This window comes from Gigantopelta aegis, chromosome 8 (assembly GCF_016097555.1).
Source record: "Gigantopelta aegis isolate Gae_Host chromosome 8, Gae_host_genome, whole genome shotgun sequence".
Classification (NCBI taxonomy): Eukaryota; Metazoa; Mollusca; class Gastropoda; order Neomphalida; family Peltospiridae; genus Gigantopelta; species Gigantopelta aegis.
In genome coordinates this window covers 15,179,008-15,195,274 of record NC_054706.1, presented here as the reverse complement: position 1 = coordinate 15,195,274, position 16,267 = coordinate 15,179,008, and the positions used below count along the sequence as shown (strand labels likewise).

The window sequence follows — 16,267 nt, the reverse complement described above, 5'->3', positions numbered from 1 at the left end:
TGATATAGGACAAAAAAAGAAAAGAAAAAAAAAGAAAGAAAGAAAACGTTTTTGAGAATGTGTAAAAAACAGAATACTACATTCGTATATACATTTGTCTTACAATTCATGGTTTAAAAACGTATACCCCCCCCCCCCCCCAACTCGTTGTAAGATAAATGGTATCCAACACTGGGATGTAGCCAGTATGGGGAATTTCTGACCCCACACTACAATTCTCAGGGGCTGCAGCCCCCCCCCCCCCCCCAGTGTCTGGGTCTGCCTCTGCGTTTTCCCCTCTCTGGCTACGCCACAGCAACAGTCCACACATGTAGTAATCTCTATCTGTATGCCATTATTAATTTAGCCAATTTGTAATCTGTGCAGTCAAGTATCTGTATTTTCTCTTAACTCTGACACTGCAGCATTCCAACTGCTTTTGCTGAGGGACAACACAAAACACACTATCTGAATATTGATTTTATTAATATAGAAATGTAAGTACATAAAAAAAATAAAGGTATGCTTAGAATATGTGGTAAATATGATATACACAATCTAATGGCCTTTGATAAACAGAAATGTTTTCATCTAAAAGTTAACATTAATAATGACTTTTTCTGTAAATAAAAACAATATGGCATCTTAAAATACTAGTCTACATTTGAAGTAACAAAGCCTAAAATAATCGGATCAATTGTCAAAAAATAATAATAGACATTATCTCGCCTTCATGTAAAATTCTTTAATCTCATTGGTTGTTTGCCGTTGGACAAATCCCTAATCCCCCTGTGGGCGGAGCCAAATTCTCTTATACCCCGTCTGTAATTTCCCAACAGTTTCCAGCCGCCCCAGTTAATGCTAAAGCAATAATTAGATTATAAATAACATTGATAATCAATCAAGTATACATCATTAATTTAATTTTTACTATAAAATACACTATTTCAATACTTTTAAAAGCTGCAATGTTGAACTCGGCCACCTAATTACGGTCGTGGTGTTATTGTATTAATGCGCGATTAGCAACAGTTGTTTTTTATTTTTAATATTTTTATTTTTTTTACTACATACATTTCTGATAAAAAAAAGGTTTTTTTTTATTTTTTTTATTATTAATATCTGTTTCAGACAATTTCATATTACAAACATTTGAAGTTAAAAACTCGTTTATCGATGGAACTATTTTTCGTCACTGGCAAGTGATTTCGTTCGCGTCCGCGTGGTACGGCTCCGTTAATAAATTGTTAACAATTATTGTCTGGCGTTAATTTGATTATTTGGCTATATGATTTAACATGTTGGCAAGATAAATTCGTTGTAGAAGCATCTCTCGGGGTATATGGCTTTTTATGTACCCTCTGTATGCTCTTTTACCCCCTCGCCTTCGGCTCGGGGTAAAAGAACACACAGAGGGTACATAAAAAGCCATATACCCCTCGTGATGCTTCTACAACTTATAATATCTGTTTACCAAGTAACAAGCTGTGATAAAACATTGATAATAATAGACAATATCGGTTTACCAAGTAACAAGCTGTGACAAAACATTGATTGCAACGGACAATATCTGTTCACCAAAAAACAAGCTATAATAAAACAATAATAATAGGCAATATCTGTGTGCTAAGAAATAAACTATCGTAAAATATGGATAATAATAGACAATATCTGTTTTCGAAGAAACAGAAATAGGCAACACTTACCATAATGTCCCAGTACTAGTTCTTTGAAAGCCACAGTCATTGGTCTTATCAACATTTACATTCCAGTCTCTGCTTTACACGTATTGTTGTAGTTCAAACCCAAGTTGCACCAGTAAAGGCGTAATGAATTCATTTGGAAGAATAGTTTCAATGCATTAAGAGGAAAATAGAGCGTAATTTAGTAGTTTAGGTTTGTCCAGAGGACAACTAAGAGCTCACACTGACAAAAGAAAGAGGCTACCACATTCCACCCCCACCCACTAACATCTTCAAGTGTAAAGGCTGTCTTTTTTTTTTCTAAAATCTTTTTGTTTTTTAAAATAAAATATATTATGAAGTAATGTCAGCTTTTCAGGCCTCAAACGTAACAATTTGTCTCCAACAGCAATTTTTAAAACAATTTGGCATTAAATGAAATGTCATCTATTATATATTTTGCATCTGTTTAACAGACATTCGCCAATTGCCAATTTTAAAAACAACGTAAATTTTATTTTAATTTTGAAAAATAATTGCTTTAGTCATGAAAAACAAATGTGCTTGAAAAAATTTTCTGGAAAAAATTGTTTGACATTGCAGTTTATTTTGTGTTCGTCAATCTGTATACTAGTAATTAACAAATGACTGCTGACCACATGAATCCTGAATAGTTCTACCAAGATGTAAGCATCTCATGTTATCTCATTTTATATGTACATGAACAATATATAAAAAAGATGTAAGAAAAACTACTATTTTATATATATGCTAAAATCTAAATACACATATATATCTAGTTAGTGATATTCAAATTGATTAGTAAACAATATACATTTGTATATAAACACAAATATTTGAATAAAGCTCATTTGAATAAAGCTTATCAATTCTTTGAAATACATTAGTACAGGCATACCTGGCTCTCATTTAAATGACATACTAGTAGAACCAGGATATCGCATCATTAACTTCTAAATAATTCTAGATCGGCTAATGTAACAGTACACTAGTAAATGCTTACCATAATAATTTGATATAAAGTATATTTCAGGTTGTGAAAATTTTTGTACTGGTTTCAATATATTAAACCAAATGCTTTAATGATAAATATGGAAGGAGAAAAACAAATTGTTGGTTCTACATTGGTTTGATGAAATATATGCACACTTTCTGTCTAACTGTACAAACTGTGACATCAGTCGCTTAGTTTATGACAAGTTCTATGCAAAACTAGTTTGTATAGTGTGTTGTCGATAGGATTCTTAGGCCCACTTTCTATTAAAGCGATTCTGTGCACGTTTCAATACGATTCTTAGGCCCACTTTCCATTAAAGCAATGCATGTTTTGATAGGATTCTTAGGCCCACTTTCCATTAAAGCAATGCATGTTTTGATAGGATTGTTAGGCCCACTTTCCATTAAAGCGATTCTGTGCACATTTCGATAGGATTGTTAGGCCCACTTTCCATTAAAGCAAATGCATGTTTTGATAGGATTGTTGGGCCCACTTTCTATTAAAGCGATTCTGTGCATGTTTTGATAGGATTGTTAGGCCCACTTTCTATTAAAGCGATTCTGTGCACGTTTTATCATGTGCCAATGTGCTTTTCCATATCTGTGTTTTCACAAGCCGATTACAATACAAAATTTTACATTTAAGTTTACTTTAAGCCAAAAGTGAATGCTTCACGTTATAACGTCACCATCACTGCGCGTACATGGAAAAGGTACTATTTAACTGCATTGTATTGATAAACTCATGCATGGAAACGCTTGCGAAATCGCTTTAATGGAAAGAAAGCAGGCCTTACACTAAACAAGGACAAAAACACCAAAGAAATGTGTCCAAAAAACATTTAACATACAAAATATTTAACCCTAATTTAAGTATTTTTAAACACTTTTGATTAATTTTTAAAACCTTTCACTTTTTGTCTTACCACATTGACAAGGAAGTGTTATTTGTGTTTTTGTTGTTAATATACATGTATTACAAACAGATATGCATTAATAAATAATACATAAAGACAAATATATGACTTTCTCTTTAACACCAATTTGATGAATGAGTATATTATATACTGGTATTCAAATAATATTAATTTTAAAATATAGCAACATATTATTACTGTTCGTAAGACTACAAATTGCTTCCCCAGATTGCAAAGCATTATGTTACAATAAATGGAATCATTGTATTATTATACCCATCGTGTAAAATGGCTTGTTTATGAAGGGGTTAATAGTAGGGGAATGTCTCCAAGCATTATTTGGGAAGTTATGGTCAAGCATTACGTAATATCTGAACGGCCCCTAAAGAAATTCTATTTAATTAAGTATTATTCTTCTGTGTTCAATCAAGATTTGGCTGTATTAGATCCATAATCTGGATGTGATGACGAAATGTGATGTCTTCCGGAGGTCATCAAGAGGTCTCCAGAGTATGAAAATACCCACAATATAAAACTGATATTAATAAAGTGATAAATGAAACATTTGACCTGAATAAGAAACACCAAGACAACAAAATAATTAATATACCCCATAGCCTCAAAAACGTACATGTACATTACTTCTTGACAGTTATTTTTAAAATTAAATTGCAGGTAATTTGTTTGTTTGTTTCCACATTATTTTCAAGTTAGCTGTATTATTTATCCATTTCATATAGAAATGATACTGCACAAAAATGCATAGTATTGATTAATATAGAAATGTCATTGTACTCTTCGTTACTCTTTTTCAAGAGTTGTATTTACTGGCAGTGTCAGATCAAGCCTGATACATGGAGGTTCCTTGACGTCTGGGCGAAGTAGATCCAACAATCGGTCTGTAAACGCTGGGGTACGGTTCATCTGTCTGATCGTAGTCTTCTTTAGGGGTCACAGCATTATACGGTCTGTCAAACATGCCACTTCCCATTGGGTCATAAAAGTCCATTACATCCCGGTTGTCATACAGTGGATTCAAGTGGTGACTCTTGTGGGCCAGATATGGCGCATGCTCCATAGCACTCATGAATGGCGCAGGTTCAGAGGTGTAACTCTGCATAGATTTCATGTATTGTTTTTTGTCCTTTCTCCTGTTGTGAAAAATATAATAATAATAATAAGTAAAAAGAAAAAAAGCAAGCAAATAAATAAAAAGAATAATTAACATAAATAAAAAGGTGTATTCTAATTCACTCTACATATAATGCGAAATTTGATTGGCTAATCAAATCCATTTGCAGCAGTGTAATGAGCATGTATCTGTCGGAAATTTGGGGTTCCCCAAGAGCCTATTTACATATTCATCCGCTACTTCTCGCTGTTTATAGTTGGACATACTTACTTTTAAAATACCAACATTGAATCTTTTTCTGAAGCAAAATATGTGCTCCTCTAAATTTTATGACATAAATGCTGTTTATAAACGTTTGTGTGACGTCATGTGTGCGATGCTAACAGGAATGAGAAAATACATAACGCCAACTATGCCGAATTATGAATCTTCGTTATCGAGCACCAACTGTCGTGAATTGTATTAGGAATAAAGGAAATTGATAATAATGGCTGGTATTGTCGTTAATAAAACAATAAAATACACAAACAATATTAAGAGCAACAGTTGTATTACATGTAAAAACATATATCATTATTTTATAAGGCGGATGACTTCAAAAATGATAGTACTTTAGTAGTGACCAGGTTTTTGTTAACGCTGCATTGATTCGGTAAAACTCAGTTTGCGACTATAATCAGCATGAACGTCTGCAAATGGTGAAATACATGGTTATCCTCTAATTCATTCAACAGTGATTAATAAAGTGATCTTGAGTTGGACACAATCATGAATTAAACAACTTTGAAACTGTATATTTTGGTATTTATGCTATAGCAGACATTAATTAAAGAATAAATTATAACGATGGAACTTCTGAAATTTGTCATTCATTCCAGCACTAGAACTAGTAGAAGTAATTCACCACAGAGGGAGTTTTGACATAAGATACATTTTTAAAGTTCTGCTTCTTTTTCTCTGACGATAATCAGAAAATTAGTTAAGTGTACTAAAAGCAACACTATATAAATATTTTGGATGAACATGGTATTTATTTTAAAGATATTAGTATACATATACTACACGCATCGAAACAAACACTGAAGTGATCAAAACACAGGTAATGTAGTTTTAGTTTAATAAGATTTTGTGGGGAATGCAGTGTTGTTCTCGACTTTCTTGACATGTGGTAACACCCTAAAAACCTGACTGTTCTTAACTTCTTTCTTTTAAATTATTTTCGTGCTTATATTCAACTAAGGTTCAAGCACGCTGTCCTGGGCACACACCTCAGCTGTTCTTAACTAATTTCACTGTTTTAATTTTGTTTCAAATTTAGGCCATCTGATCGGTCCAAGTCGGACAGTTCAAATTTATCGTTTGATAATAATGTAAATGTTCAACTCGGTATCAAGTACTGCACCAACCACTAGGTGATATAGTAAGAATTTTAAATGAATTGAAGATATGAGGTCTACAACTGTTATGTAGTTGATTGTATTATCTATTTAGATTTGTTTTGTGCGTACTTTTGTGACATATAATAAATTAGTACATATTTGAGTAACAATGTGGATATTTTTTTACTCTAAATGTGAATAAACTCTATCCCAATTTAAAAGCGAATGTGTCGGTATCATGATAGAATTTTTAAAATGATATATTTGCAACATACTTCCGTTAATAAAGTGCTTATTTAAAACAAAATATGCAAAATGATGTCTAAGGAATATCAGCTATTGTACAGCAGCTAGGGCTCGTAATAGGAAGTAAAATATGGACTGCTTTTCTTGTTTTTCTAACAGCAGGCCAAAAGAAATATGTCCTGCTAAGAAACAATATGACCTGCTGAAAATAGGACAGCACAGAGTTAGGAGTAGGATAGTGTTTGGAAAATTAGGACCTCTGAAATGTGTTTTAGACCATTATGGAATTAAAAAATAACAGAATCATGATCTAAATAGCAGATGAGATATTCATTCATATGTCCGTCTCTTCAAAAATTACCTGCATTTTTTTTGTACTGTTACCAGGTGAATCTCTAGTTTACTGACTACCTTACGCAAGCTTAATGTTAGCTTGCAAATAGTTGGCATTGCTTGTACTACATGTACCTTGTAACTACCTTGCGACAACCTAGCCGCAAGCATGCATTTTTGTTTGGGTAAGTCTAAAAAAACTGACTGCTTTTCGCTCTTCGAGCCATGTATAGTAATCTTTTAATGCATCAAACATTAGTTGTATCAGCCAAAATTCCAACTTACAGATGTCCAACTCACAATAATGATATCCTAATTACTTAGAATTTCACTATCAATTTCTTTCTCTCTTTGAATATTGTCAGATGCCAACCATTGCTCATATTATATAAAGAGGCAGTGTCAAAGTTGCACTTGACCAAAAAATATTTATTAATTTTTTATATTTATTTATTTATTTTGTGAAATATAGAGATTACACCTTAATTACATACCCACAAAAAATTACATCCAAATATTTTTATTTACTACTATTTTATGAATTTATATTATTTCAAAATCCAATGTTGGGTGAATGGCAGGTTAACCTGTGATGATGCAGTTTGAATTTGAACTGCATCTCCATACTGACAAAGAACAGGCAGCCATTTTAATTTTTAATGGATAAACAATGAATATTTTCTATGTTCTTTATATTTCCCCAGGGAAACCACTGTTAATACTATGGCAACACATTACAATTTTGATACTCTTGAGTTAATTATACCCTAATTTGTAGTTACAAATCACAAATACATGTAAAAAAAAAAAAAAAAAAAAAAAAAAAAAAAAAAATATAAAAAGGGGCAAAATTGGAGAAAACTTTTAAGTGTTTTCTCTTTTATAGAGATATTACCTGTCCTCAAACAAGTGCACCCCCCCCCCCTCCCCCCCACAAGTGGACTGGTCCGAACATCCCAACAGTGAATGGGATGGCCTAAATCTTCTACTGCATGCTCCCTTGTAGTTCCGGTCATGTGACTATAGCGTCCTTCTTTTTCACTGAGCGCATCACACAGATGACGGGAAGCGGGGAGGTTCGGGTGGGAATAAACGCTTGAGGACATGTAATATCTCTATAAAAGAGAAAACACCATTTCTTTTCAATATTACCTGTCCTCAAACAAGTGCAGCATTCAACAGATGGTGGTGGGTACCAAATCCAAAGATGCTCCTGTAATCTCCCCAAGACCAGATGGAAACTTACCAGTGGAAGAATTAAGCCAACCATAAAGACCCCTCTTCCAAGGGATGCCCGTCACAGCCCAATGCAGGTGATGTTAGGAACAACAACCGGAAAAGGTGGCATCCATCAGCAGTGGCAAGCCCAACACCAAGAAACCAACAGGAACTGGAGACGTAAGCCACAACATATGCAGGTTCTGACAGGGTGGGAAGAGTTAGCCACCAGGGATGCAGGCGTCAAAAGTTCCGGCACCAGTATGTGAAAGGTGCAAAAGAACAAATGTCTCAGCAGTCCTCAGGTGTCGATTCGAAGGACATTGCAGTGTGCAGCCTAGAATCCAACAGCAACCCTCAACGGCGACGAGGATGGCTAGTATTCACCAGTGTCTGTGCAGCAACCACAGGACCCAGATGATGGAAGCCCTCGACATCCTCAGTGAAGACGTCCCTCAGGTAAGAGTTGGCAAAGATGGAGTCCGACACTCAGAAACAGCCAGTGAGTATGCGCTGAATGTGTTACAGTGCAAGGACATGGTGGCGGCCAGTGCATGCAGTTCATGCGGGTTTGAGGCAGAGTGTGCGGGCAAACCTGCCAACTGGTAAGCTGACAGAATTGTAGATCTAATCCAAGGAGCCACAGTATTCTTGGTAATGACTGTTAAGTGCATCTGGTGACAAGAAAGGAACAACCACGAACGGCACTGGCGAAACGAGCAAGTCCTTTCAATATAGTGGTGCAGAGCTCGAACAGGACACAAAGCCAAGTCTTCAGTATCGGCCGGACCCAGGATGGACGATAACTCTTAGACCACATACGTTCGCGGCGCTTGATCAGGAAGCTGATTCTTCGCCACAAAGTTCATGAGGAACTCCAAGGTAACCGACTTGCGTTCAAGGTGAAACCGAACCAGGTCCACATCCAAGACATGTAGTTCAGAAACACGAGCAGCCATTGCGAACCCCAACAAGAAGACAGTCTTCCAAGTGACAGCTTCCAAGAAGGACTCTTTCATCGGCTCATAGGGTGCCACAGTCAAGGACCTTAAAACCAGATTCAAGACCCACTTTAGAGGATGAAGCGATGAACTTGATCTTACAATTTAAACCCGTTAATCATCTTATGGATCTCCGGGACAGCAGATAACTTCGTACCAGTAGCAGGATCACGGACAGTAGCGAAGACTAAGACGTAACCCGCAATCGTCGAGCCCTTGAGCTTCGATGACGTACAGAGGTACACCAGGAAATCAGCCAGACGAGGTACAGGAACCATCTGAGGCATGAGTTGCTGCCGCAGGCACCATCAGACATTGTACATCGCAGTAGGAAATGATCGATGAGCCGTCAGAATTGCTGCAGTAGACTTGGAAGAAAAAAACCTTCTTTTTCAGGCCTATGGCAATAAGGTCCACGCGTGTAGCCGTCATAAGCATGGGTACAGATGGTAAAGCCGAGATGTGGGATGCAGCAGCAGATGAACCCACTCTGGCAGAGGAAGCTAATGTACATCGGTGCGATCAACAGCAGACGACAGTGGTATTGTTGAAACTGCTGTAGCACCCTGGGCAGCAGGATCGGAAGTGGGAAGGCGTATGCATCCATCTGATCCCAGCTGATGGCGAGAGCATCTAGGGCGATGGCATCTGGATCTGGAACTGGTGACACATAAACCCGAAGTTGAAGGTTGAACTTTGTGGTGAACAGGTCGATGTTTGGTGTCCAGAAATGCTCGCACACCCATCGAAAAGCCTCCGGATGTAGCATCCACTGGGTTGATTGTGGAGATGACAGCCGGGATAGACAGTCTGCTAGGATGTTGGAGACCACAGGAATATGTCGTGCATGGAACTGCAGAGGCACGTCGTGCACCAAGTCGTACCCTGTTTATTGATGTAAACTGCCACGGTCATACTGTCTGTGGCCACCATGAGAGTCGCTCCAATCAACTGTTGATGGAAGTAGCACGGCTTCTTCTGGAGACCATAGCCCGGACAATGTCTGGTTGTACAGATGGCCACCTGGAATGGTCGTCTGGAATGGCTGCAAAGAAACTCAGTCGAAGACGTTCCCCTGGCGTTGCCACCATCAGAGACTGGACTGCAGGGCGACTGGTAACCGGATCAGCAAATCCGAGTTATTGTACTGAATGCATGGATTCAGAAACAACTGGATACGGTGAAGCTGGAGGCGACCTCTAAGTGTCAAATCTTGCGCCGACGTCAAAATTACTCTTGCAATGATACTTCATGAAACAGCTTGGATGTAAACCACAGGTCTGCCAAGATGTCCGGCTTGTGCTGAAAGGTTGATGATAGTGTGCAACCGTAGTGGACATGGATGTGACTGAAGATGTAAGGCTGGAACAAGGAGCTATGGTTGCCAGGAAAACATCAAATAGGACAGCATGTACAAACATCTACGCTGAACTGAAGCCATCGACTGGACGTGCCAATCTGTAAGTTTTAGGAAAACGTCTGGTCCCGCTGGAAACAGCGTCATTCAAGGCTGGTGCCACACTGTTGAAGGATAGGTTGAAGACGGGATACGTTCGTTGTGATGAATGGGGAACACCACAAACGAAGCTGACTCATGGAAACCGCGACATCGGATCTGTCATCAAAACGGAAACCTTCTAGAATGGTGCCAGTGGATGGTGCAGTGACGAAAGCATCTCATACACCGCTGCGAGACAATCCCTCAAAGCCACGTGGTTCACTGCGTCCGGATCTTCTATCACGGAAGGTGTCGACGCATCATCTGGAAAATCGCTCAGTAATCTGGCACAGGCAATTCGATGTACTGGCTGCAATCGGAAACACGGACCGTGGACGGGCCCATCAGGAGCCAGTGTAAACCCTGAATGCCGTATCAGCTGTTGACCGGTGTGGACGGTCGATGTACTGACTGCAAATGGATACACGGACCGACAGGAGCCGGTGGAACCCTGGACGCTTTACCACTTCGATCAATCACAGGACGACGGTACCGAACAATCTTTCAGTTCGTTACAGGGCTCCGATTGCATGCCGGAAGAAGCGATCTGCACGGGCCGGTTACTGGTAACCGTGTAAACTGACTGGGGCCTGTGGCAGCCAACGATTGAATGATGACATCTGCCGGTTGAACCTCTGTGGTGAAACGGACCCTTCTTGGCTGAAACCGGTGGATGGGCCAGCGACGGTAGCATCTCATATATGACAGCCAGACAGTCCCTCAGTATCAGGTTTTGTGCTTCACTAGTCGGTGCAAGTGGTTTACACCTACTAATTGAGCCTTGCGGAGCACTCACTCAGGGTTTCGAGTCGGTATCTGAATTAAAAATCCATGCCTCGACAGGGATCCGAACCCAGTACCTACAAGCCTGTAGACTGATGACTTAACCACGACGCCACCTACCAGTGTTCCATAACTGGTTCAACAAAGGTCATGGTTTGTGCTATCCTGCCTGTGGGAAGCGCAAATAAAAGATCCCTTGCTGCCTGTCGTAAAAGAGTAGCCTATGTGGTGACAGCGGGTTTCCTCTAAGAAACAGTGTCAGAATGACCATATGTTTGACGTCCAATAGCCGATGATAAGATAAAAAATCAATGTGCTCTAGTAGCGTCATTAAATAAAACAAACGTTACTGGAAAATTGCATATAAAAAAAAAAATTACATTACACCCTACTGAATTTTTAAAGACCTGTTATTAAATTACCAATTTGGGTAAATCCAGGGTGTTTCTGTTTGTCCTGGTTTTTGTAACAGCTCAAAATTAATTTTATGATCCAAAACAGAAAGGGGTACACATATAAATGTCATTTATTTTGTATGACATACTGCAAAAGTTTCACTTGGTTACACTCATTATATACACTTTGCACATTATTTTATGACACTTCTTGTTAGATTGCAGAATAAACGAAATAATTGGTTACTGCCTAAAATGGCTTTATCCTACCAGGTTTGAATGGCAAATGCAATTCTAACATTCTCAGGGTGAAGCCAATATCTTCAGCAGTAAGAAATGGTAAATAAACTGTAACAGCCCAATATCTAACACTTGCTGGTAATTTGGGCCAGTGTTGTTAAGCCTTACCTTCTCATTACTACACATCCAATGACAATCAACATCACGAGGAGGAAGGCCCCTCCACCACCAATAGCAGCTCCTAAAATGTCGTTCAGCTGACTGTCTTTACTGGGATCTGGAAACAGAGAATTATACTCAAAACAACACCATTTCCATTTCAAATTATTTCCGTGCTTATATTCAATTAAGGTTTAAACACGCTGTCCTGGGCACACACCTCAGCTATCTGGCCTGTCTGTCCAGGACACTGGATTAGTTGTTAGTGAGTGAGAAGCTCTCTCTGGGTGGGAACCGGTACCGTGCTGTGAACCCTGTATCTACCAGCGTTATGTCAGATGGCTTAACTACAATACAACTGAGGCCGGTAAAGCAAATTAATTTTATTTTCATTTCAACTTATTTTCGTGCTTATATCCAATTAAGGATCAAGCACGCTGTCCTGGGCACACACCTCAGCTATCTGTGTTGTCTCTCCAGGACAGTGGGTCAACTGTTAGTGATTAGTGAGAGAGAAGAGGGTGTAGTGGTCTACACCTAGCCATTGAGTCGTAAAAACTCGCTGTGGGTGGGAGTCAGTACTGAGCTGCGAATCCTGTACCTACCAGCCTTATATCCGATACCTTAACCACAATGCCACCAAGGCCGGTAAAATAACACCAATAATAGTATGCTTCTGAACATGCCACTTTGGGACAGATCTTTCTTCTTTTAGATATGTAAAGTCTGGGATGTAGTTCAGTCCACCCCCAACCCCCATCCAAACCAGAGCCCCAACAACTAGCATACCAAAGGGCATGGTGTGTGTGCTATCCTGACTGGGGGAAAGTACATGTAAAAATCCATTGCTGCTGATGAAAAAATGTAGCGCGTTTCCTCTTAAAGTTACGTTTATTAGCACATGTATCCTGTGTAGAGGCATTTATATAAGTCTACTACCTGTTATGCAATCCACTTCATTTATTGAATAAATATAATTTAAAAAAAAAACCCTAAACATGTATCTAGTCTGTAAGCATAAACCTTGTATTAAACCATACCAGGAAATAACTTGCGACTTTCAGCATGCTGTGTTCATTTGCGTGCGGTTTCCATCCTCTTCTTAGGTGTGGGTGTGCGTAATTGTTGTGCCTGTCATGGGCACAACCTCTGACTTCACCAGAGAGTTCTGTCCACGACAAGAACTCTTCCTATAAGCTTATGGGATGACTTTTATGGGGGAGGGGGCAGAAAGCATTTGCAATTAAATGTTTTGAGTGCACCGATTTCTGCTTTTAAAAACACAATTCAGATTGTCTATAACTATACCTGATCGCATTTCACACAGAGGCCCAGTGTATGGACTGGGACAAGAGCATGATACTTCAGATTCAGATTTGACTGTGCAGGTTCCTCCATTCTGGCAGTAGTCCGACTCCGCTTCACATTTTGCTGAATTAATAATAATAAATATTGTGTGAACAAAATTAACAGAAGCTTTAATGCTACAATGTTGCTGTAGCAATACATAAGGAATAATACTAGGAGTCCCAAGGGTGATATGAGGACTGCTGTTAAACTTAGAAATATACCACCATTCCTCCCCACAGTAGATTCTTAGAATCCCACAATATATCTCCTCTTTACCAGAACATAGCATATACATGTAGTTTGGATGCTTCTAGAGAAATATCCTATTTTAAATGATGGAAATTTCTTTATTTAGTCTAATGTAGAATGATATCAAGGAGGTGGGGCTGATATGAAGGAGATGGTGATGATATAAAGGATATGGAGATGATATGAAGGAGATGGAGATGATATGGAGGATATGGGAATGATATGAAGACGATGGGGATGATATGAAGGAAATGGGGCTGATATCAAGGAGATGGAGCTGATATGAAGGAGATGGAGATGATATGAAGGAGATGGAGATGTTATGGAGGTTATAGGAATGGATGATATGAAGGAGATGGAGATGATATGTGAATGATATGAAGATGATGGAACCAATATGAAGGAGATGGGGCTGATATGGAGATGATATGAAGGAGTTGGAGATGATATGAAGGATATGGGAATGATAAGACGATGGAGCTGATATGAAGGAAATGGGGCTGATATGAAGGAGATAGAATGATATGAAGGAGATCGAGATGATATTGAGGACAGTGGGACCAAAATGAAGGAGATGGGGCTGACATGAAGGAGACAGGGCTGATATGTAAAAGGGGCCGATATGAAGATGATGGAGCAAAGGAGATGGAGATGATATGGAGGATATGGGAATGATATGAAGACAATGGGACCAATATGAAGGAGATGGGAACGATATGAAGGAGATGGGGATGATATGAATGAGATGGAGATGATGTGCAGGATATGGGAATCATATGAAGATGTTGGGATCAATATGAAGGAGATGGGGTTGATATGAAGGAGATGGGATTGATATGAAGCAGATGGAGATGATATGAAGGAGATGGGGAGATGATATCGAGGATATGGGAATGATGTGAAGACGATGGGACCAATATGAAGGAGATGGGGCTGATATGAAGGAGATGGAGATGATATGGAGGATATGGGAATGATATGAAGGCAATGGGGCTGCAGTGTGTCCACAGACTTGAAATAAAAATAAGGAGATAAAGCCATAGGCAACGATGGCCGTGGGGGGAGTGAGTTCAAAAGGGGGGGATGTCCCCACTTATCTGTCAAAATGTTTGAAAACAACAACAAGTGACCTCAGATGCATTCTGAGAGCATCTAGAGTCAACATTTCAAGGTTTGCCCTGAAGAAATTTGTCCACAATCTATAAGATTTTAACAAGATATATTAAATTATAACATAACATACTATAAGTCAGATATTTAATAGTCGTTTTATTTTAATGAATGGCCTTCTTCTTTACCCGTCATAGCCATTCCACGCTCACCTATATGTACTTCATTAACACAGTACATTATATTATTACCTTTTCTCATAGAACCCGACAATGTATCCAATGTACACCAGTAAATGAATTACAACATAGTATATAATGATAATTATCTTATTTTCCTATGTGACTATTTAATATTTACACTACTTATTGAAAGCCTAGTAATATAGTGCTACATGAAAGTCTGCAATGAATTATAAATGGACTAATGTAAAGCTAATTGTAAAATTGGAAGAAAAATAAATCATGTTATATTTACATTTGCTGGTGTAGTCCAATAACTGTAGACAATACTAGTGTTTTATTGCAGAAGGAGCTCAATTTGAAAGTATAAAAGTCACTTGAATACAATTACACACTCAATTGTGAGGAAATAAGCCAATAAAAATGCAGACAATCTCCTTTACCCAAAAAAGGAGATTTGTCAAAAAAAGGAGGAAACAAAGATCTAGCAGAATCATGAAATAAAGGAGATTCTTTGAAATAATGGAGACGTGGACACACTGGGATGATATGAAGGTGATGGGACCAATATTAAGGAGATGGGGTTGATATGAAGGAGATGGGATGATATGAAGGATATGGAGATGATATTGAGGATATGGGAATGATATGAAGACGATGGAACCAATATTAAGGAGATGGGGTTGATATGAAGGAGATGGGGATGATATGGAGATGGGGATGATATGGAGATGGAGATGATATGGAGGATATGAGAATGATATGAATATGATAGGGCTAATATGAAGGAGATGGGCCGATGTGAAGGAGATGGAGATGATACATGTATGAAGGAGATGAAGATGATATGGAGGATATGGGAATATGAAGACGATGCGACTGATATGAAGGAGGTGGGGATGATATGAAGGAGATGAGGATATGAAGGAGATGGAGATTATATGAAGGAGATGGAGATGATATGGAGGATATGGGGGTATGAAGGCTGTGGGAATGATATGAAGACAATGGGTACGATATGAAGGAGATGGAGATTATATGAAGGAGATGGGGATGATATGGAGATGGAGATGATATGAAGGAGATGGGGCCAATATGAAGGCGATGGAGATGGTATGAAGGAGATGGAGATGATATGAAAGAGATGGGGTCAATATGAAGGAGATGGGGATGATATGAAGCTAGACGATGAGGCCAATATGAAGGATATGGAGATGATATGAAGACGATGAGGCCAATATGAAGGATATGGAGATGATATGAAGATGATGGGGCCGATATGAAGAAGAGATGGAGATGATATGAAGATGATGGGGCCGATATGAAGGAGATGGAGATGATATGAAGACGATGGGGCCGATATGAAGGAGATGGGGCCAATATTAAGGAGATGGGGC

At 38.6% G+C, this 16,267-nt stretch overlaps 1 protein-coding gene across 1 annotated transcript in view; it reads right to left on the bottom strand.

Annotated features, from left to right (window-relative positions):
- Window positions 1–3,570: 3,570 nt before the first annotated feature.
- LOC121379500 overlaps window positions 3,571–16,267 on the bottom strand; it is a 33,948-nt gene continuing 21,251 nt past the window's right edge. Inside the window, exons 7-9 of the mRNA XM_041508144.1 lie at window positions 13,288–13,410; window positions 11,989–12,097; window positions 3,571–4,746 (exon numbers count right to left, since the gene is read on the bottom strand). Of these exons, the coding sequence (XP_041364078.1) occupies window positions 4,437–4,746; window positions 11,989–12,097; window positions 13,288–13,410 (542 nt within the window). The 3' untranslated portion in view covers window positions 3,571–4,436. The remainder of the gene's footprint in view (window positions 4,747–11,988; window positions 12,098–13,287; window positions 13,411–16,267) is intronic.